General features: G+C 31.8%; 1 protein-coding gene, 1 long non-coding RNA gene and 1 pseudogene across 2 annotated transcripts; 2 read left to right on the top strand and 1 right to left on the bottom strand.

Annotated features, from left to right (window-relative positions):
• On the top strand, positions 551-11,570 carry LOC18599551 (annotated as a pseudogene).
• On the bottom strand, positions 8,726-10,428 carry LOC108662256. Its single transcript, XR_001928076.1, has 2 exons — positions 10,039-10,428; positions 8,726-9,486 (listed from the first exon to the last, which is right to left on the bottom strand). It is a non-coding gene; the product is annotated as an uncharacterized LOC108662256 (long non-coding RNA).
• On the top strand, positions 12,743-21,171 carry LOC18599547 (transducin beta-like protein 3). The gene is made up of 14 exons (XM_007029561.2): positions 12,743-13,135; positions 14,004-14,186; positions 14,318-14,467; positions 15,035-15,252; positions 15,445-15,733; positions 16,082-16,216; positions 16,319-16,437; positions 17,690-17,846; positions 18,022-18,268; positions 18,352-18,428; positions 18,646-18,765; positions 19,399-19,529; positions 19,605-19,779; positions 20,466-21,171. Exons 1-14 carry the CDS (start codon positions 12,839-12,841, stop codon positions 20,829-20,831), a joined length of 2,664 nt encoding a protein of 887 aa, XP_007029623.2. The 5' UTR covers positions 12,743-12,838; the 3' UTR covers positions 20,832-21,171.

Here is a 21,489-nt window from a genome sequence, read left to right as displayed (position 1 = left end):
GCAAATGCATAGATAGGATCATATTCCAACTCTGGATAAAGGTCATCTATAGCAAAATAATATTCTCTGTCAAAATTTTCATTGCAATGTTGAATCGCTAATTTTAGTATCATAGTATGAGACATAAACTTAAGGAGTCGTGTAGTTCTGAAACATCTTTGTCCTTCCATTTTCATTTTCCTTTTACTCTAAAATAATAGTATAAACCCTTTCAACCTCTCTTATTCCTGTTAATTTTATAAGAATGTATCTTTCGGAATTCTAGTAAAGAAAGATAAATGTGTTTACTTTTGAAAATGTAAGCCTCCAATGATATATTAGTCTTTCTCTTTATGGATTCATCCCCTTTCCTCCATTGTTTATTTGATCACTTTTGAATTGCCACATTCTTTTTCTGAGCCTTGTAGAAAGAGTATGAACCACACAAGATTTTCAATTTAATTTTTTCTATTTGGTGTCTTTAGTTTCAGATGGAGAGCATAACCTTTGCCCTGATTGTACTCGCTGCTTATGAATTTGCCTAGCTGGTTTTGTTTTCATCTTTCAAACTATGAAAGGTTTACGACAATTGATTTTAATACAAAAATATGTTTATAAGGTAAATCTGTTTCTCCTTTCAACTGATTCTGTGCATGTATTCTTAGATGATCTGAAGAAAACGGAACACTTGCTTGCACTTGATGGAGCAAATGAAAGGCTTCATTTGTTCTAGGCAGAGCTTCTGGATGACGGAGCTTTTGATTCTGCGGTTGATGGATGCATAGTTGTTTCCCATACAGCATCTCCTTGTTATTACAATTTTAAGAACCCGCAGGTAATTCTCCTTTGTCGTCACTGTAGAACTTCAAGTTAAGGTTGAAAATGCTTGCAATTTGGCTATGAGAATTGTAATTGCTATTAACACTGATTAATATACATGTTCATGTTCTAAACTTGCTCTGGCTTTGCTTACAAAACTTTGCTGTAATTAGCAATATTTTGGCTGGCTTTTAAATGCATGGAACAAGGCCAGTAGATCATTGGATTTTGATTCTGATTGGCAGCAGTATTTGGCTTTACTTGTTGATATTTTTTCACTTAAGCAATGGCATGCTAGAATCCTGATAATTTGGTGAATGGTCCACTTCTAGTTCCAGGCTGAAATGATTGATCCGGCAGTGAAGGGAACACTTAATGTTCTTAGATCATGTGCTAAAGTTCCATCCATCAAAAGAGTAATTATAACGTCCTCTTTTGGAGCAGTTGTGTTCACTGGAAAGCCCCTTGCTGATAATGTGGTAGTTGATGAGACCTGGTTCTCAGATCCTGTTATTTGTGAGAAATCAAAGGTGTGTAAATATACTAAATTCTTATTACTGTCATGTATCATCTCTAATCTCTTTCGATTGTACCTTTCAAAATGCCTAAGAGCTTTAGATGCTTACATATCATTTAAGTACAAGTGATGTGAATCTGCTGCCTCCTTGATATCTTTGTATTGCGAAGAAATGATGTATACATAGTACACATTTTTGGTTCCTGGCCTTCATATTTTCTGGTTTCTTGATCCAGTTGGTGGATGAATAGGTTTATGCATCCAGGCTACAAGTCCAAAGATATTGCAACTATTATTTATTGACCTTTGTAGATGTTTCCCTGTGTATTCCCATGTTTTTTTTTTTTTTTTTACTCTTGTTTGATAAGCAATTGCTTAAAGAAATAACTATTCTTTAATATTAGCTATTTTTAAAAAATGGTTAACATTCAAGCTTAACTAAACCCAAGTTACCCCATAGTATTTGCTATTCTATGGTTAGGGATATAGCTTTCAAATTTGATAAAATTAAAATATCCCTTATAACTAAAATATTATAATCTTAGACATATAAAGGTTACGTTTGGTTCGTAGAATAGGCAAGAATGGAATAGAATAACTGTTATATGAAAATAAAATGAGGTGAGAATATAATAGAATGGTTATTACGTAATTTGGTACAACGAATAAAATAAGATATGAATAATTATTATGACTTATTGCAATGTTTAGTTGGCAGCAATAACTTTGAAATAAGAAAAGAATAGAAAATAAAAATATATTTTATTATATATATGATTATTTATTATTATTTTACTTTTAAATATTGATAATATAATTTAATTAAAATATTAATAATTAATAATTTAAATATTAATATCTTTAACTAGTAATATTTTATTATAATTTAATCACTAATATTTTAAATACTAATATTTTATTTATAATTTAATACTATTATGATTAAAATATTAATAATTTTAATTAATTTCCAAATTTAAAATGTTAATTTTTAAAATATGTAATTAAAAACTAAAACTTTTTATTATAATTATATTTATTTTTTAAAACCAGAAAAATACCCTTTATATAATTTAGTAAAATTTATCTTAAAAGCCAAATATAAGCAAAGATTTTTCTTTTTTGATTATTTAATTTTTAATTTCATTAAAATTTTAAAAATTTAACATTTAATAATTTATTATTAAAATATTAGTATAATTTTTTTCATTTGCATTTTTATTTTTTATTTATACTCTCATTAAGAATTTAATATATTAATAACTTAATAAGGCAAACATTAATATTTTAAAACATTAATATTTTATTTATAATTTAAACATTATTATGATTAAAATATTAATATTTTAAAATGTTAATTTTTATAATTTATAATAAATTTTTAACTTTTTATTTTTATTTTTTTCTTTTTTCCTTTTTCTTTTATTCTTCTCCATAGGTTGGCCACCAGAAATGTGGCTGGTGTACTGAAACATCGATCTGGCACACCATGTGGCTAGATCTGGATACTAGGGTGCCAAATCAATGCTTCCAGTGACTAGATATGGTCGTGGAGTGTTAGATCCAGTCGTGGGGATTTGATCGAGAAGCATCAAATCTAGAGCTTCATATTGCTAGATTAGGCCGTGGATCCTAGATTCAACGACTTTTTAATTGATCAATGCTTATCAACCATATTTGGTCATGGAATCGTCGTCACCGTCGTCGTCCATCGCTGCCATCTTTTCTCCAATGATAAGTGCAAGTTAGAGAGAAAATAAGAGAGGCAAGAGTGTGAGAAGAAAGAGAACAAAGAAAGGAAAAATGAAAAGAAAAAGAAGTATTTATATGTCTAGGGTTGAAATATTTCATAGTTATAAAAGGGTATTTTAGTCTTATCAAATTTGAAAATTATTCTCCCAACCATGGAATAGTAAATACCCTGAAGGGACTTGGGATTAGTTAAGCCTGAATGCTAACCATTTTTGAGAAATAGCCAATACTTAAAAATAGCTATTTCTTTAAGCAATTCCTTACTAAACGAGGGTAAAAAAAAAAAACATGGGAATACACAAGGAATAGCTATTCCTTGTACCCTAACTTACACACATCATCGGTGATGACGATAGTTGTAGAAGACGACGACGATGATGATGGTTACATGATCGAATATGGTTGAAAAGTATTGATCTAGTGTTTTTTGGCAAGATTCAACTGAGGAGTTGTTGGATTTGGGATGGACAACCTAATCTTGCCGCAGGAGGCATTGGATCTAGTACTTCTTAACCAGATCCGATCATGAGAAGCACCAATTTGGGACCCTAATGGCTAGATCTTGCCACATGGTACGTGTGATCAGCGTTTCATTACATCAACCACATCAAAAAGAAGAAAAAGAAAAAAAGAAAAAAAAAACAAAAATTCAAAATAAAAAAGTTAAAATTTTATTATAAGTTATAAAAAATTAATATTTTAATATTTTAATCATAATAATGTTTATATTATACACGAAATATTAATATTTAAAATAATAATGTTTACCTTATTAAATTATTAATATATTAAATTTTTAATGAAAGTATAAATAAAATACAAAAATAGAGAAAAAATAAAAAATATACTAATATTTTAATAATAAATTATTAAATGTTAAATTTTTAAAATTTTAATGAAAAAACTGATTAATTAAAAAAGAAAAATTTTGCTTATATTTGTCTTTTGGTATATATTTTACTAAATTATATAAAAGGTATTTTTGTTGTTTTAAAAAATAAATATTATTATAATAAAAAGTTTATTTTTTAATTACGTATTATAAAATTAATATTTTAAATTTGGAAATTAATTAAAATTATTAATATTTTAATCATAATAATATTAAACTATTAATAAAATATTTGGATTTAAAATATTAATTATTAAATTATAAGAAAATATTAATATTTAAAATATTAATATTTAAATAATTAATTATTAATATTTTAATTAAATTATAAATTATTAATATTTCAAAAAGAATAAAAATAAATAATCATATATGATAATAATCTGTATTTTTATCTTTTTATTTTTATTCTTTTCTTATTTCAAAATTATTGTTAGTAACCGAACACCGCAATAAGTCATAATAATTATTTTTATCCTATTCTATTTGTTGTACCAAACAATGTACTAATTATTCTATTCTATTCTTACCTCATTCTATTTTTACGTAATAATTATTTTATTTAATTCCTATCGATTTCACAAATCAAACGTACACGTTAATTAATTTCTTCTCTATTCCCAACTACTATTGCTCCCTTTGTTTGGTTAGTAATTTAGTAAGGAATAGCAATTCCTTTGTTTTACCTATTCCTCAAAATTAGTAAAAAGCCTTCTTTAACTACACTCACCTCCCCCCATGGTATTAGCTATTCCATGTCTAATGGAATAGCTTCAAAAATTATTATGACTAAATTACCCTTCATAAATTTAGAAATTTACAACTTTCAAATATTAATAATTAAATTATAAATAAAATATTAATATTTAAATGATCAATTATTAATATTTTCAATAAACTATAAATTATTAATATTTCAAAATAAATAATCATAATAACATATAACCTATAAGCAAAATATTAATATTTTTAAATATTAATGATTAAATTATAATAAATATTAATATTTTAATTACCAATTATTAATATTTTAAATAAATTATCAATTATTAATATTTAAAAATAAATAATCATAATAACATTTAAATTATAAATAATATATTAATATTTTTAAATAGTAATGATTAAATTATAATAACATGTTGATATTTAAATAATCAATTATTAATATTTTACATAAATTATAAATTATAATATTTAAAAAATGAAATAAAATAAAAGTAAATAATTATAATAATATTTAAATTATAATAAAATATTAATATTTTATAATGTTAATCATTATATTAGAGGTAAAATGTTAATATTTAAATGATCAATTATTAATATTTTAAATATATTATAAATTATTAATATATAAAAATAAAATAAAATAAAATAAAAATAAATTATCATAATAACATTTAATTAAGAATAAAATATTAATATTATATACTACTAATGATTAAATTATAAACAAAATATTAAAATTTAAATTACCAATTATTAATATTTTAAATAAATTATAAAATTTTAATATTTAAAAAAAATAAAAAATAGTTATATTATAATAAAGGGTATTTTTGGTTTTTATCTTCTATTCCTTTCTTATTTTAAAGTTATTTTTATCAACCAAACATTGCAATAAGTCATAATAACTATTTATATTTTATTTCATTCGCCATACCAAACTACGTAATAACTATTCTATTATATTCTCACCTTATTCGATTCCCACAAAATAGCTATTTTATTCCATTCATGTCAATTCTGTGAACTAAATGTAACGTTATGTAAAGTACTCCAGATATAAAGTATGGAATGCTTAAGCTTAAGCATTGTTTAATGCTAGTTTTGTAAGTAGTTTACTGCACATTGATTTTAAATGTAGGAAGCTAAGCTTAAGCTAAATTTTGCAAATTCAAATGCTAGAAAATATTTTAAAGAAAGCTGTGTTATGTTATTGGAATGTTAGGAAGCTTAAGCAAATATTGGGACTTAAAGCTCAAAGGAAATATTTGAAGCTTAAGGAAGTGATTTGAAGCTTAAGAGCAATAAGTGGTCAAAGGACCAGTGGACAAGTGCTGATGGGAAATCACACCATCAAAGTGAGTGGGTGTATCTATTTCAAAATATACTTTAGAATATATATATATAAAAGCATGATTGAATTTCATTGATATTGGGAAGTATGAGCTGGCAGTGGCCTTAGGTGTTGAACTTTTTTTAATTTGGTTTTAAATTGTATGAGGATGATTTGTATTACTGGAATTTGATTCGTATTAATTTGGTGTCTATTTATATTTGATCCATGTGAATATTTCTATGTGTTTGTGTATACTACTTAAGCTACCTTTGACCTAGTTAATTGCATAAACAAAGAGATAAAAGGGTGAGAAATGAAATATTACCAACGCAAACAAAAGAGATAGTAAAAGCAATTACAATGAGAGAGACAAGGAAAGATTTTCCCATTACCATTGGAGAATGGAGAGAAATAAATGTTGGAAAAATAATATATTTCATAAGGTTCAAACATCCCACATTGCTAAGGTATATAAAGGTGTGAGTGCTTCAAATAAGCAAACCCATTATGAGCTTGTTGCAAAGAAGGAAAAAGGAGTGAGCTCACATGCACATGAGATCGGGCTAGGCCTTAAAAAAATTTAGATTTCCCTCTAGCATGTGCTAGGCTCAAGTGAATTTTTGTACCTTGGCTTTAATTTTTTAAGCTTTCTCAGCCTTTGATTGATTGAATAAAGCTTTCTCAGCCTTTGATTGATTGAATCAGACTCAAAGTTTACCAGGCTAACTGAGTTCTCTTAATTCTCCTTATTTGCTGCAACGTATACTTGGCTGAGTACACATGCTGACCAGGGTTTTTCTCAACTCCTTGATTTTGTGTGACGTTCACCTCATTCTCTTAATTTGGTGCAACGTTTACTTCATTCTCTGCCAATAAATATAGCCTCCCTACCTCAATGACAACACACATGAAGCCTTTCATTTCCTTCCCTGTTGGGTTCTTCTTTTCTCTAAAAAATCTTTTTGCTCTTCTTGTTATCCTTTACTAGTTTGTGCAAACTATAAATAAAGGTTTGTTGAATCTTGAAAGATAACCACTACAATCCTTTTGCATTGAGTTTTATACTCTGAAAGAGTGAAAATTATCCTTAAGGATAGTGATATCAGATGATGATTAAGAAAAGTATTAATAAATCTATTTATTAATAGTAGCAGTTTCTCTTGATGCCTGAATGATGCCTAAGCTGGTACTTGTACGAAACCATAAAAAGAAAATAAAAGACCAAAATCAAACTAAAATCCAACAAGAATGTTTTTAGAAAACAAAAATTCAATGTCAAGAGTTAGCACCTTGAAAGTAATGAAGAAAAAGAAAAAGAAGAAGGATTTGCCCTCGAATCATAGGTTTCAGCCATTGAAAAACCTTTAGAGAGTCAATTGTTATTTCAGAAAATTGTGTCGTTTTTGCTATGTATGCTGAAGGTTGTTACACAGATTCTGTGACATTCCTTCTTGATGTTAGCAATGCTAGGCATCTATAGCTGGTTAGCTGCTGTTTTCGTTATTCTCTTTCCTTTAACAATGTATATATATCAGTTGGTTATTAATGGAAGGTGTGCTACTGTCATTTGAGGGCCATCCATTTTTATGTTCTCTAAAATTCTTCTCTGTTTTCTGGAAATTTGTTGATAATATTCTTTTTTTTCTTTGCTAAGAATCAACATTCCAAAAGGACAAAAATTTCAAAAACAAACTCATCAGACAGGATTGGGGGATTAGCCAAGCCAGTGTTTAGTGAATGAAGTAAAACAGTAAAGTAAAAGAATAGTAAAAGAACATAAGAGTAATAGTCTAAAACGACAATGAACAAAGCATTAAACGATGGCTGCAATGGAGTGCTTTGTTGACTTCTGGTACTTCTTCTTTCATTCTGTCATCAGTGCATCCTTCCTTGCTGTTAACCATTTTACTTGATGCTGATCAAATACCACTGACATTCAACATGTGTTTTGGCTGCTGTTAGCAAATCTTTTTATGTTTTCTCTAGCAAATCCTTTTAGATTATCCAAAAGAAATGTAGTTCATAAAATGAACATTAAACATAAACATGCTCATGCCATAATCATTAAATCAAATTCTTGTACCTAGATGTTTGGTGGGGCGGCTGCAGTTGCAGTTGGTGGGGCTTGTGCTGCTGGTGGGGCAGCTGCTGGTGGTCTAGGCAGACCAAAAGCAGCTGCCATCAGTTGACGAAGTGTCTGCAAAATTTTATAAACACTTAGATGTAAAAAATTATGAATTAATGATAGAAATTGTAAAGCTGTAAGAGAGTAATGAAGAACATATGAGAGTCAAATATGAGTAGAACAAACAAACTATAAGAGAGTAATTGGGAAATTTGTTTACTTGTACATCAACTACGATGATGTAGTTGAAGTAAATAATAAGAAACACTATCTAGTTCCCTTTCACTTTCTCCACTAATTATCAAGGAAGAAGCATCATGACAGTGAAAATTTTAAATCCCTTGTATGAGAGATAGAAATACTGTTAAATTTTTAATTGGTCAGATGCTTTTTATGAACAATAAATTAGTCATTGTTTAAGGGATAATCTACAAAGTTTTAAGATAAAAACATGTCTCTCTTAGTTGAATGTGATGCTATAATTCGTAATTAAATCAGATGATTCCTTTAAAAGGGGAATAATATGCAACTTTTCAATGATAAAATAGTCAAATGATGGTCCAAACCATAAGAAAAAGATGGAAGACTCTGGAGTTTTTTATCCCTTTAGTTTTTGACAATCCTTGTGCACTTATGTCCTAATATATAATTCAAACACTAATACATATTCCTTGCAGTGGCTGGTGGATTTGTTGAATGCCTTGATTTTCCCCTTTGTGCTTGGGTCATTTTTATGTCTGCTCCTTGTTTGTGTCCTTGTGCATCTTGTGATAATATTGTGCCGATGAAAGGTTATCTCTGACTGTTTCTTGGATGCTGTTGGGAAGGTTTGTGTCTTTTTCTTGCTTTCTCTTGAGGGGGCCCCTAGATGATGCTTTATGCTTTTGGCCTTGATGAGGTTCTGGTGACTTTGATTGCGTTTGTTTTTTGTGATGCGGGATGTGAGTGATGGATTCTGGTTTTGAGATGTGCAAGAGATGCGGATGTGTTTTCTGTTGAAGTGCAACTACAGATTTGTGTATTTTATGGCTCAGGGGCTCTTTTTTGATGCAACTACCTGGGGGATCTGGGAGTTTTGGGGTAGGCTGGTTCTATGTGGCTACTGTATTGTTTAGTTAGGTTGCTTGGGTTGTGCGGAGTTGGATTGCTGTGTATAATTTTTTTGACCCTGCTCACCTGATATGTTAGGATGGTGGCGGGATTGCTTTTGTTTTTGTTTTCTGGAAAGGTCCTTGGTGGCTGGTGCTGTGAGGATTAAGGACTGTTATCCCCAAATAGGTGAATAACAGACCTCAATCATGCTTGTACTTCCCCCAGAGGTGAACCTTTGGTTTCCCCTGCTTTGAAATAAACAACTTTTTTTAAAAAAAAAAAAACATATTCCTTGCATCTAAAGCAACACAAAAACAAAATAAACAACATGAAAATCTCAAACATATCAAGAAAATCCAAGCAGAGCACTAAAGTTATAAACCAGATAAAAAAAAAAGTCACAGTAGCAAATCTCAAGGTCCAAATTGAATGATATCAATTGTTAGAGAGAAAGCCAAAAGAAACATCATAGTTACTTCAAGTAATTGATATGCTCCTAGTTTTTAATACTTTTGCTTAACATTTCAGTAAAGTGCCAGCTAAGGAATTCTTTACTTTGTTTTTTCTACCATAAATTTAACCAACATTGAATGTTGAAAGACGCAAGAGCTATATAATTAAAAACACATTCAGGATTAACAAAGCTGATTTTATGACTAAAGTGATGAATCTGCATAACAATGAATGTAAACGAAAATATTTAAATTGAACATCCTTAAAGTTGCAAAAATCATATGAGCACAATCCCTTATTGCACAAATAGAAAATAATAAGAAGAAGAAGTAAATCGAGGTCACCCTTTTGATCACTCATCGAGTGCGTCTTCTAGCGTTAGAAAATAAAGAACACCAACCAAACTTTGGTGTGAATGAGAGAGGGAGTTTTGGGTTTTCTAACAGAGAAAGAGCATTTGAGTGAAGAGTCCTTGAATGTGAAAGAAGAGACAGAGAAAGGAAAAGACGAAGAGAAAGTTCTAAATGGGAGAAAATTTTCCAGCTAGGATTTGGGTACCGTCCTGTTCAAGCATGAGACGGTAAGCATGGCAAAAGAAGGATGTGAGGAAGAAAAGAGACAAAGAACTGACAAATCGAAAATACCCTTCAAACATGTACAAAGCAATCGAAATTCAAGCAATGGATAACAAATTTTTTCGGTGACTGTGCATTCAATAGATCTTTGAAAATAAATTTTTTAGCTGGTATTCATGGCAGACGGCCCTGTGCTATTCCATTTCCATATACGTCGTTACGCCAAGAGTCAATTTGCACCAAGAACATCGATACATGATGATTGATCTGGGTATTGGCGTAAGGGTATCTGGGTATTAAAAATTAGAATAGAAAGGAAATGATACGCCTACTGAAAATTAGAAATCCGGAAGTCTAAAGCCCAATACACCAGAAAAAGTCCAAAGGCCAATACACACTTGGAAGTTTGCAAAAGATAATGGTATGATAATGGTATTCACATGGTCACACACCCAGGGAAGGTGTGTGGACCTCTCTTACAGCCAACTCTTACTACCAGTGTGGAGTCAATTCTGAACCTTATAGGTGGTACCCTCCAACCTTCTGTATCAATATATGTGTATAGATCGTTGTGACCTCGAAAAAAGAAAATGCATGAACTACAGTGTATTCCTTGCTTATTTTTCTGCTTTGGTAAATCAATTAATAAGTAAAAAGAAAGAAATATTCCACATGATGGAAATAATTTAAAGTGTATAAGGTTAATTTTCAAATGATTTCTGGTTAAGAAACTATCTGCAATTGGTTATGAGAATTATAATTTCTAAAACAGTTTGCTGATGTTTTTGAGATGTGATGAAATGTAACATTAATTAGTAGACAGATTATGTGTTATCAAAATTTGGCTTGTCTGCTACATAATTGAACACGGTTTCTTACACAATTTCATCTTTTGGTTTAAGCAGATCTTGTCAGCTTTTCTATAGGGTCTATTTTTTATTTCCATTTTATTTTCACTAAATTATTCTTTCTAGTTGCTTTGGGCATTGCTTACAAATATCTGCTATGTAGGAAACAAGGACAGTAGACTGCTCCTATTTTGCTTCTGATCGGCTAGTATATGACTTGTTTATATTATCACTTAACCAATGGCATAATAGAATCCTGGTAATTTGATGAACGTCCACTTCTGTTTCCAGGTTGAAATGATTGACCCTGCAGTAAAGGGGACACTTAATGTTCTTAGACCATGTGTTAAAGTTCCATCCATCAAAAGACTGATTATAACATCTTATGTTACAGCAGCTTTGTTCTCTGGAAAGCCTCTTGCTGATGATGTGATAGTAGATGAGACTTTATGACAGCTGTTCCCCGCTCTTGATCTTCCTGAAAAGTAAGTCTCTAGGATACGGATGTATGAGTATCTGTCAACTATAATTGTTGGCAGAAGCAACAAGGTTCATTTATCTATCACCCCTGCATACTACATCACCCAACTTGTATAACTCTCCTATATGCTTGCTCCCTCTTAAATAATAATCATGACATAGATCCTATTCATTTGTGCTCAAAGGTTTAAGCATTTGACATGTATAAGTTGTCAGATTAGACGAATCTTGTACATTGTTATGCCCTCACTGATCTCATTCATTGAGCTCAGCTGTCCAGCTTCTTGGATCAGTTTGGTTCACTCCTAAACTTCAAGTGTTGGAAATATTTCTAAACTGGGTGATTCTAATAGAGTTCTGAGTGAATACCAACATGTTTTTGGTTATGGCAGATGCACAGATGAGAAGCAATCTATACCAGTACTTCAAGTATCCCAGGAGAGAGCGAAAAGCCTAGGCGTTAACTTCACTCCTATCGAGGTGAGCTTAAAGGATACTTTCGAGAGCTTGAAGGAAAAGAACTTCCTGTAGTGTCTGAGTCATGACATGTACTGTATGTACCAGCCAGTCAAAGCATGTTGTAAGTGTAATTACTAGCTTGGGATTTCCTTCTGATTCATCTTCTCAAATGCTGTTGAGTGCTTGTAATATTCAGTAGCCATTTGTAAGCGTTTACTGTGACGAATGTAGAAGTTCTTGATGCCAAGAACAATGCAAGCTGTTTGACTTGTCATATTATAAGCATACCAAGAACAGTGTAATTTGTAAGCATATTTCTTTTAGTTTAATTAAATGTTTTACATATTTGACGCAGGTGTGAAAATGAAAATATAAATTTTTTTTCTAAAAAAATTTATATTTAAATTAATAAAAATAAAAGATAAATAATTAAGTATGTCAATTTTTTATGAAGTTTCATAAATACTCATTCGATAATAGAATGAGACAAATTCATATGAAATTTTTAATACCTGTTATATTAACCTTAAAATTAGCCTTAAAGATAATAGTAAAGATAAAAATTTCTGATCAAATATTTTGGAGTATTTCAAGGTTTTCTTTACATGTAATTAGATTATTTTATTAAGGGTTTATTTCTCATATCATAAGAATAAAACAAAAAGGGAATTAAGGATAAAAAAAACCTCCCCTTAAACCCTACCTAAAACCAAAAACCCTAACGGCCAAAATACCTTCCATAAAACCTTCTCTCTCCCTTCAAAGAAAGAGAGAAGAGAAAAATGGCGCCGGTAACATTCAAAAGGAACTACCGTTGCTCCCAATCGCTGCAACAGTTCTACAGCGGCGGGCCATTCGCGGTCTCATCGGACGGATCTTTCATTGCGTGCGCGTGCGTCGAATCCATAAAGATTGTGGATTCATCAAACGCTTCGACGAAGTCGACTATCGAGGCTGAATCGGGTACCATCACTGCCTTGGCTCTTAGCCCCAGTGATAAGTTGTTGTTCTCTGCTGGACATAGTAGGCAAATTAAGGTCTGGGACTTGGACACTTTAAAATGTCTACGCTCCTGGAAGGTCAGCCTCTTATTTCAATTTAATTTTTGTTGTTTAAATAATGTTTTGAAGAATTTGAAAGTAAGCTCATTTGCTACTTGCGTTCGGTTCTAGAAGTACGAAGCCAAAAAGTACATTTAGATGGAAAAGCAAATTATATCTTTGAAGAATTAAAAATTGCAATTGTAATTTTGTTAAGAACAAAAATATATGATTTTACCTTAAATCAGGTACATAGGAATAAGTTATTATAAATTAGTTCAATTAAAGTGAATTCATAGCAAAATGCTAGTAAGAAAAGTTACATGAAATAGAGACTTAATTATTGTAGTACCCTCTTTTAAGGTACATGAATTATAAAATTCATAAATTTGTGCGTCATATATATTTTTTCTTAACTTTTTGGGTCTTTTTATCTTTGGTGTTGATGGCAACTAGTGAAGAAATGAACTTCACTTTCAGTCAACTAGGTCTTAATTCTATGTGTAATTTGTCCATTGGAAAATTCTTTACTTTCTGAGTGAATCTTTTTTTTTTTTTTCATTTGGTTAATGGAAAACTGAAGCTCAAAATAATTGTTTCTTTATTCCTTTGACTAGTTTGAATCCCTTGAAACTGGTTTCTTTTTTATAGTGAAGACAAATGACACACCAGAAAGGACCTCCCTTTTTATGAACTTACTGCAGATATGGTCTTAATTTAGACACAATGGCGTAATATGATCCATATCATTGATCCCACATTGTGGGAAGAGGCTTAGTTGTTGTTAGATGTCTGAGATACAGGATTTATTATTTTCATTGATTTATTTTTAATGTTATGTTCACAAATTTGTTAGAGCTTTAAGCCTTTCTTTTCTGATTTATTATTTGTCTTTGGCATTGAGTAGGGCCATGATGGTCCTATAATGGGCATGGCTTGCCATGCCTCAGGAGGTTTGCTTGCAACTTCAGGAGCTGATAGAAAAGTTCTTGTTTGGGATGTTGATGGTGGTTTCTGCACTCATTACTTCAAAGGGCATAAAGGTGTTGTGAGTAGTATTATGTTTCATCCTGATGTGAATAAAACCCTTGTAAGTTCTACTTTCAAAGTCTATTTGGAACTTCTTTTTTTTTTTTTGTTCTTGTTACCCTCATGCTAGTCATTGGTTTATACATTTTTTTAATGTAATTTCCACTGACCTTGTTTTGTTTTTTTTTATAGCTTTTCTCTGGAAGTGATGATGCAACTGTACGAGTGTGGGATCTTCTAGCAAAGAAGTGTGTTGCAACATTAGAAAAACATTTCTCAGCAGTTACTTCTATGGCAGTGTCTGAAGATGGATGGACTTTGCTAAGTGCAGGAAGAGATAAGGTTGGGGCAAATTTCCTTTGATCTGGATATAGTTATTTTGTAACATCTATTATACAGATTTAAAATTACATGTTCTTATTCAATTTTTTTTTTTATATTTATGATTTTGTGTCTAAATATACATTTAGTAATGCTGTGAAATTTTTCAACATTTGAAATTTAACCTGAAAATGCCAATTACTTTTTTGACAACTTTAATGCTTGTTAGGAAACTCAACTTCCTCGGTCTCCTTTAAGTTTATATTAAATTTTTGTTTTTGTTTCTTCAATAATTTTATTCCCTTCAATGATTTCTTTAACTGTATCAAGTTGCTTCTGATGTCTGATGCTGGCTAGTGTTTGCTATAATTTTCTGGGTCATCTTTGCTAATCCATTTTACTTATAGGGATTTAATGTTTGCTTTTGCCTAAATTTTTGGATGTGCTCTGTTTTATGTTATGTTTGTATGTTTGAGTGGTGTGTATAGCTGTTGTTTTTTTTAGTCAAAGAAAGTTGACCGACCATTTGTATCAGCTCAACTGCATTATCAAATTGTTAACCAGAAATCAATTTCATGATGACCTCAGGTTGTAAATTTGTGGGACCTTCATGACTATAGATGCAAGAGTACTGTACCAACTTATGAGGTGCTTGAAGCTGTGTGTATAATTAATTCTGGGAGTTGTTTTGCTTTGTCTATGGGTGCATTCCGTCAGCAAAGTGGAAAGAGAAAAAGTGGATCAACTGGAGATTATTTTATCACAGCTGGTGAACGTGGAATTGTACGCATCTGGAATTCTGAAGGGTAATAAATGGAAATCCTATTACAATACCTCATTTAGAATTCTAGTTTGAATGATTTGGAGACCCCTCCAAGATTTGTTTGGTCTTCCCTCTGAAGTTATATGTCCTTGCATTGATGTATTCTAAATAAATTTCCTTGCATTGATGTATTCTAAATAAATTTACTTATTTTTGTCATCATTTATTTTGACAGTGCAGTTTGCTTGTATGAGCAAAAGTCCTCAGATGTTACAGTCAGCTCAGATGTGGATGAAGATTCAACAATGGGCTTCACTAGTGCTGTTATGCTGCCCTTGGATCAAGGACTGCTTTGTGTGACAGCCGATCAGCAGTTTCTCTTCTACAATCCAGAGGAGCATCTTGAAGAAAACTGGAATTTAAAACTGACCAAAAGGCTTGTGGGATTCAATGATGAGATTGTGGATATGAAGTTTCTTGATGACGAGGAACAATATCTTGCTGTTGCTACAAATCTTGAACAGGTGATTTAGTATGCTTGCTAGTAGTACATTTGGATATTCCACTACCTGGACATCAGTTCTTTGGATGCTCAATGATTCAAATGTTATGTTGATTTAAAATTGGATTTAACTGTGCTTCGTATTGGCCCTTTTCCAATTACTGTAGCCAAAAATATTTGATTGATCTTAGCCATAAGTTGTTATCAGGATTGATTTTATTAACTTGTTTCTCCTTAAAGAGGCTTGTCCTGTGTGTGTGCATGAGTTTACAGACCCTTGCATATATTGTTGTGTTTGAGTTTATCTACACTCAAGAATTTATGTGGATGAAAGTGTACATATCTAATTTGTGTCAATTCACATATGCAGGTTCGAGTGTATGACCTTTCCTCCATGTCATGTTCCTATGTATTGGCTGGTCATACTGATACCATTCTATGCCTAGACACGTCCTTGTCAAGTTATGGAAGAAGACTAATTGTAACTGGAAGTAAGGACAACAGTGTAAGTAATTTTGTCTAGTGCATGCTGTACTCTTTTTTGCCACAGACACACATATACAACATGCATATTTATGTGAAGTATGGTACTTTTTCATTATTGTAGGTAAGGTTGTGGGAAGCAGAAAGACGATGTTGCATAGGACTTGGCATAGGTCACATGGGAGCGGTTGGAGCTGTTGCTTTTTCCAAGAAGTGTCGAGATTTTTTTGTTAGTGGCAGTAGGTGAGCACTTACTCTGGGAAGCCCTCCTATCTCTTTGAAGATGCAATCTAAGTTGAATTGACTACTTGTGCTTTTTCCATTATGATCACTTCTTAACAAGGGATTGCTTTCTTTTGCATCAAATCATATACTGCATATTGTTGTCAGTCTGTATCTGAGTTAGGAGGGAAGTGCCAGGATTTGACCTTATCTTATATGCTCTAGGAAAGCTCTTGAATGGATAAATGAAATTGGCTTTTGGGTTGTAGTTGACTTGAACATAACATGCACAGTGCAGAATGTCTTCAAAATTGTCTGGCAATTCAGTTGGTTTGTAGTGTGATGGTAAAATATGTTTTAGCTCAGTGGCTGGAGTATTTGTATAGGACGGTAGAGGAAATGTGTTCATGATGAATTGTGGGCCTTGCATTTTGTAACTTATGTTACATGTTCATGGTTGCTTGAAAATTAGTTTAAGGATGGTTGTTTTAAACTTGGCTCATTATAAGATTCTCATTTTGTCCTCCATGCTACATTTATATTTTACCCACATAATTCGAGGCAGCATGTAAGTAGAAATACGAAAAGAAAACCAAAACTGTGTAAGAAAACCACAACAGAGGCTAAAATTGATGCAAAATATCGAAGTTGGAACAATAAAACTAGGGTTTAGGGTTGTAGAACCTCAAACAATAATATCCAAGTATAAAGGACTATTTACACTAGGGTTTCAGAAGCTTTTAATCCTAGCTGTTGGATACAATTAAGCCCTCTAATCCTAGTCATTCAAACTCATTTAAAAGATCACCTGCTAGTCATGTGACCACTTAAAATTAAAATTATAATTACTACCCATTAAATAAAGCAAAACAGCAAAAATAAAGTAAAACATATCAAGATAACTGATTGAGATAAATTCTGGAATGCTCTTGCGTCATAATCTCTGGATACTTTTAGTCACTCATGTAATATCTAATGCAACAGTAGTGCCTATATTCTGTAATTTTTTGATATAACAATTGATTGTTGTAAAATGTTGCTGTTATTGGACATTACTTATCGAGACTAAATCTGGAATGCTCCTGCATCATAATATCTGTATATTTTCAGTCTCATATGTAATATCTAATGCAACAGTAGTGCCTGTGTTCTGTAATATTTTGATGTAAAAATTGATGTTTGTAAAATTTTGGTAAGATTGGACAGTACTGATTTTATTCTCTTTTTCTTTTTGGGATGATAATGGTTTTATATTCGTATGTATCTTCTTCAGTGATCGTACCATTAAGGTTTGGAGCTTGAATGGACTCTCAGATGATATCGAACAGCCTATTAATTTAAAAGCAAAGGCAGTTGTAGCAGCGCATGATAAAGATATTAATTCTCTGGCTGTTGCCCCAAATGACAGTTTAGTTTGTAGTGGTTCTCAGGTTAGTAGGCAATGCATCTTGACCGATATCTTATTTTCGAGTTGTTATTGAATTTTATTTTATTATGAGAAGAGGGTGAAACTACAAAAGGATATATTGTCTTGGAGGCTTCCTTTCATCCAAAAAGACTTGTAAAAAGGTTAAAATGATATAATATTTCTTTTTTGGCAATCAGGATCGTACTGCTTGTGTTTGGAGGCTTCCAGATCTGGTGTCTGTAGTTAAATTTATAGGGCATAAGCGAGGAATCTGGTCTGTAGAGTTTTCACCAGTAGATCAATGTGTCATAACAGCATCAGGTGACAAGACTGTAAAGATATGGGCTATAGCCGATGGTTCATGCTTAAAAACGTTTGAAGGACATACATCAAGTGTATTAAGAGCATCATTTCTTACACGTGGGACCCAGTTTGTATCTTGTGGTAACAGCATCTTTCTCTTTACTGATTAGATTTTCTTCTGCTTTAGCGTTTTGATGACATTTAGTATGTCATTCATCATTTAGGTGCTGATGGATTGGTAAAGCTATGGACAATCAAAACAAATGAATGCATTGCTACCTATGATCAGCATGAGGACAAGGTATCGAATTATTCTCTTTTTTTGGTTTAATGTTTGGGTTACTGATATATATCTTGACTTATTTCATTTCAGAGATCTGCATAAGTTCTGTGGATATTACAATAATATACTATCAATAGATTTTTAAGAGCTACATACCTCAGTCAGGCTTGATTATGCGTGGAGGAAGCTGAAGCCACATGGCATTAATTCTTTTGTAATAAAATTTGGTCTGCAGGTTTGGGCGTTGGCTGTTGGCAAAAAGACAGAAATGTTAGCAACAGGTGGCAGTGATGCAGTGATCAATCTATGGCATGACTCAACTGCAGCTGATAAAGAGGAAGCATTCCGTAAAGAGGTTTGTCATCTATACTTTTGGTGCCTTGGTATTATTTGTTTTAAGTTTGGAACATATGAGGGGACAAATTTTGTACAGGCCCTTGGACATACCAAGTGAGTGAATTACTTGTAGCAAACAAGTATGTTTTAATGTTGATTCTCGAAATTTTCTAAGCTACCTGGAATATGCTGTTACAAATGAAAAAGTAAAGGATTTCTGTATGTCTGCTGGTATATTTTCTAAAGAGAAATTAAAATGGAGAACTGGAAAGAGAAACAATAGTATTTTAAACATTTAGAGAGCCTTGTAAGCACTTCTCTTTTCTTTTGTCAACTTATTTAACCAGACAATAGGAAGTGAAAGGAAATAATATTTACTATATCTCAAATTCATCACCTGACCAAGCCCAAATATTGATTATTGTTCTGTTCTTTTCTTCCTGTTATGACTGACTTCTTGGCTCTGTAGTTACTTGGTGCCTGGGAGTTAGAAATTTTGTCAAGCTAGCTTTTGATAGGACCCTAGCATTGTTGTTTGTCAATTTTAGTATTTAGTGTGATTAGGAGGGGCTTTTTTACCTTGATAAAATTATTGTTCTTTAAATTATGTATTAATACAAATTGTTTTATATATCTTTCTCCATTTATACAGGAAGAAGGGGTTTTGAGAGGGCAAGAATTGGAAAATGCAGTATTAGATGCTGAGTACATGAAGGCAATTCAAATTGCATTAGAGCTTCGGAGGCCTCATAAACTTTTCGAGTTGTTTTCTGGGCTTTGCAGGTTAGTAATGCCCCCTTATATATGTGCTTCTTTATTTCTGTATAGAACACTTTCTCATAACTGAATGCTATGTAGGAAGAGAGAGGCTGAAGATCAGATAGACAAAGCCCTTCATGCCCTTAGCAAAGAAGAATTTCATCTACTTTTTGAGTATGCACGAGAATGGAATACAAAGCCAAAGCTGTGTCACATTGCCCAATTTGTTCTCTTCCGAGCTTTCAACATTCTTCCTCCAACAGAGATAATTGAGGTTATTCTTTTGTCCCCGCTGTTTTTCTGGATTGTAGCTTTTCAATTTTGAATGAGAAGCATCAAGCATCTTAAGAATATTGTAATAGTCACTTGGTGTCTAATATCGTCATTTGGCGATAGAGATGTGTATGCGTTTGGACACCAAAGAAATTTGACTTCAAACCATGCTTAGTTTGAACCAACACATTAAGGAAAACCATCATCCTATAGCTTACTGCACATTGAAATAAGTTTAGGCTTCACTGGTGATTGCTTCTTTTGCTTGTTTTTGCTTCTTTGAAAATTGTTATAAGGGGAAACAGATGAGACTCAGTTAAGGTCATATTTCATTGAAGATGAACAAATGGTTAATTTATGTTTTCAGTTCAAACATAGTTGTTTGATATAAAGTTGAGATCTAGCTTTTTGTTGTTTGTGGATGTTGAATCTTAATGTTAGTCTTTCAAAATATTCATTTTCTCTTGCATCTAAATGCGCTTTTTGCAAGCAAAAGGTTATTCGAAAATGCAATAGCTAGAATAAACTTATGCAATAGCTAGAATAAACGTGAGCTTAGTTATTTCTGCATACTGGTAATACTGGCAATTTTTTAGGGTGTCCACTTGGTTAGTAAATTGTCTGAATGTTTACTTTGATATAATTTTTATAGCCACTGAATCAGTGCTTAATAAACTATGTTGCCAGATAAAAGGAATTGGCGAACTGCTTGAAGGTCTTATTCCATATTCCCAGAGACATTTCAGCAGAATAGACAGGCTTATCAGAAGCACATTTTTGTTGGATTACACTCTCATGGGAATGTCCGTTATTGGACCAGTAACTCAGGGTGATTTGAAGACTAGGTCTTTATTGCATTCTGGGAAGGATATGGATGATGCGCCCTCAACAGATAAGGCTGATGAGGATCAAAAACAAGTTTCTGAAGGGCTGAAAGATAAGGCATCTGCCAAAAAGAGGAAATCACGCAAGTCTGGAGAGGGTTCACACTCACATAAGAAGGTCAAGGGTGTTGCTCATGCAAATAATGGAGCTATTCCATTGCAGGCATAACCGGAATATGGAAGTTGTCTTATCCTTCTCTATCCTTATTTGCTTGCTGATTGATCACTTGAGAAATATACCTTTTGCTGAAGCCAATTATAGGAAATGCATCCTCAAGCCAGTCTCATTGGCTCCTTCTCCAACCTCTTTCCAGAGCAATTTTTGAAGCATCCCTGATGGTAAGCCAGTGTCAGGGTTACCAAATCATAGTTGCTCTTGATTTATTGTAACTTGAACCATAGATAAGCTCTAAATCTCCCTTATCATATACATGAAAAATTTTCCTTGAAAGATCTCCATCTCCAGCTCCAGCATAGTCTCTTTAGGAAAAACCAAAACCATTATTTTTTTTGAGAGAATCTCTTTTTTGACACGTTGCAGATCTTTTTAATGAAGGGAAATGATAAAAAAAAAACAGTGCTCCCAATAGTTTAAGTAAAATAAAATACAAAATTTTTATTTTAAAATTTCTATTATAATTTCCATTATTAATATAATGTAAATAAAAAAATAAAAAGAAAAAGTATCACGAGGGTGCAATTTTACAAGAGAATGAAGTAAATCAATTAAAGTTTTTTCTATTTTTGAATTAAATAGAATTTTATAATTAATAATTGATTAATTAATCAATAATAACGGTGTTATGATACGAAGTGATAGAAAAATA

This window comes from Theobroma cacao, chromosome 5 (genome assembly GCF_000208745.1).
Source record: "Theobroma cacao cultivar B97-61/B2 chromosome 5, Criollo_cocoa_genome_V2, whole genome shotgun sequence".
Lineage (NCBI taxonomy): Eukaryota > Viridiplantae > Streptophyta > Magnoliopsida > Malvales > Malvaceae > Theobroma > Theobroma cacao.
The sequence above is the reverse complement of the archived record's forward strand: the minus strand, read 5'-3'. Positions and strand labels throughout refer to the sequence as shown.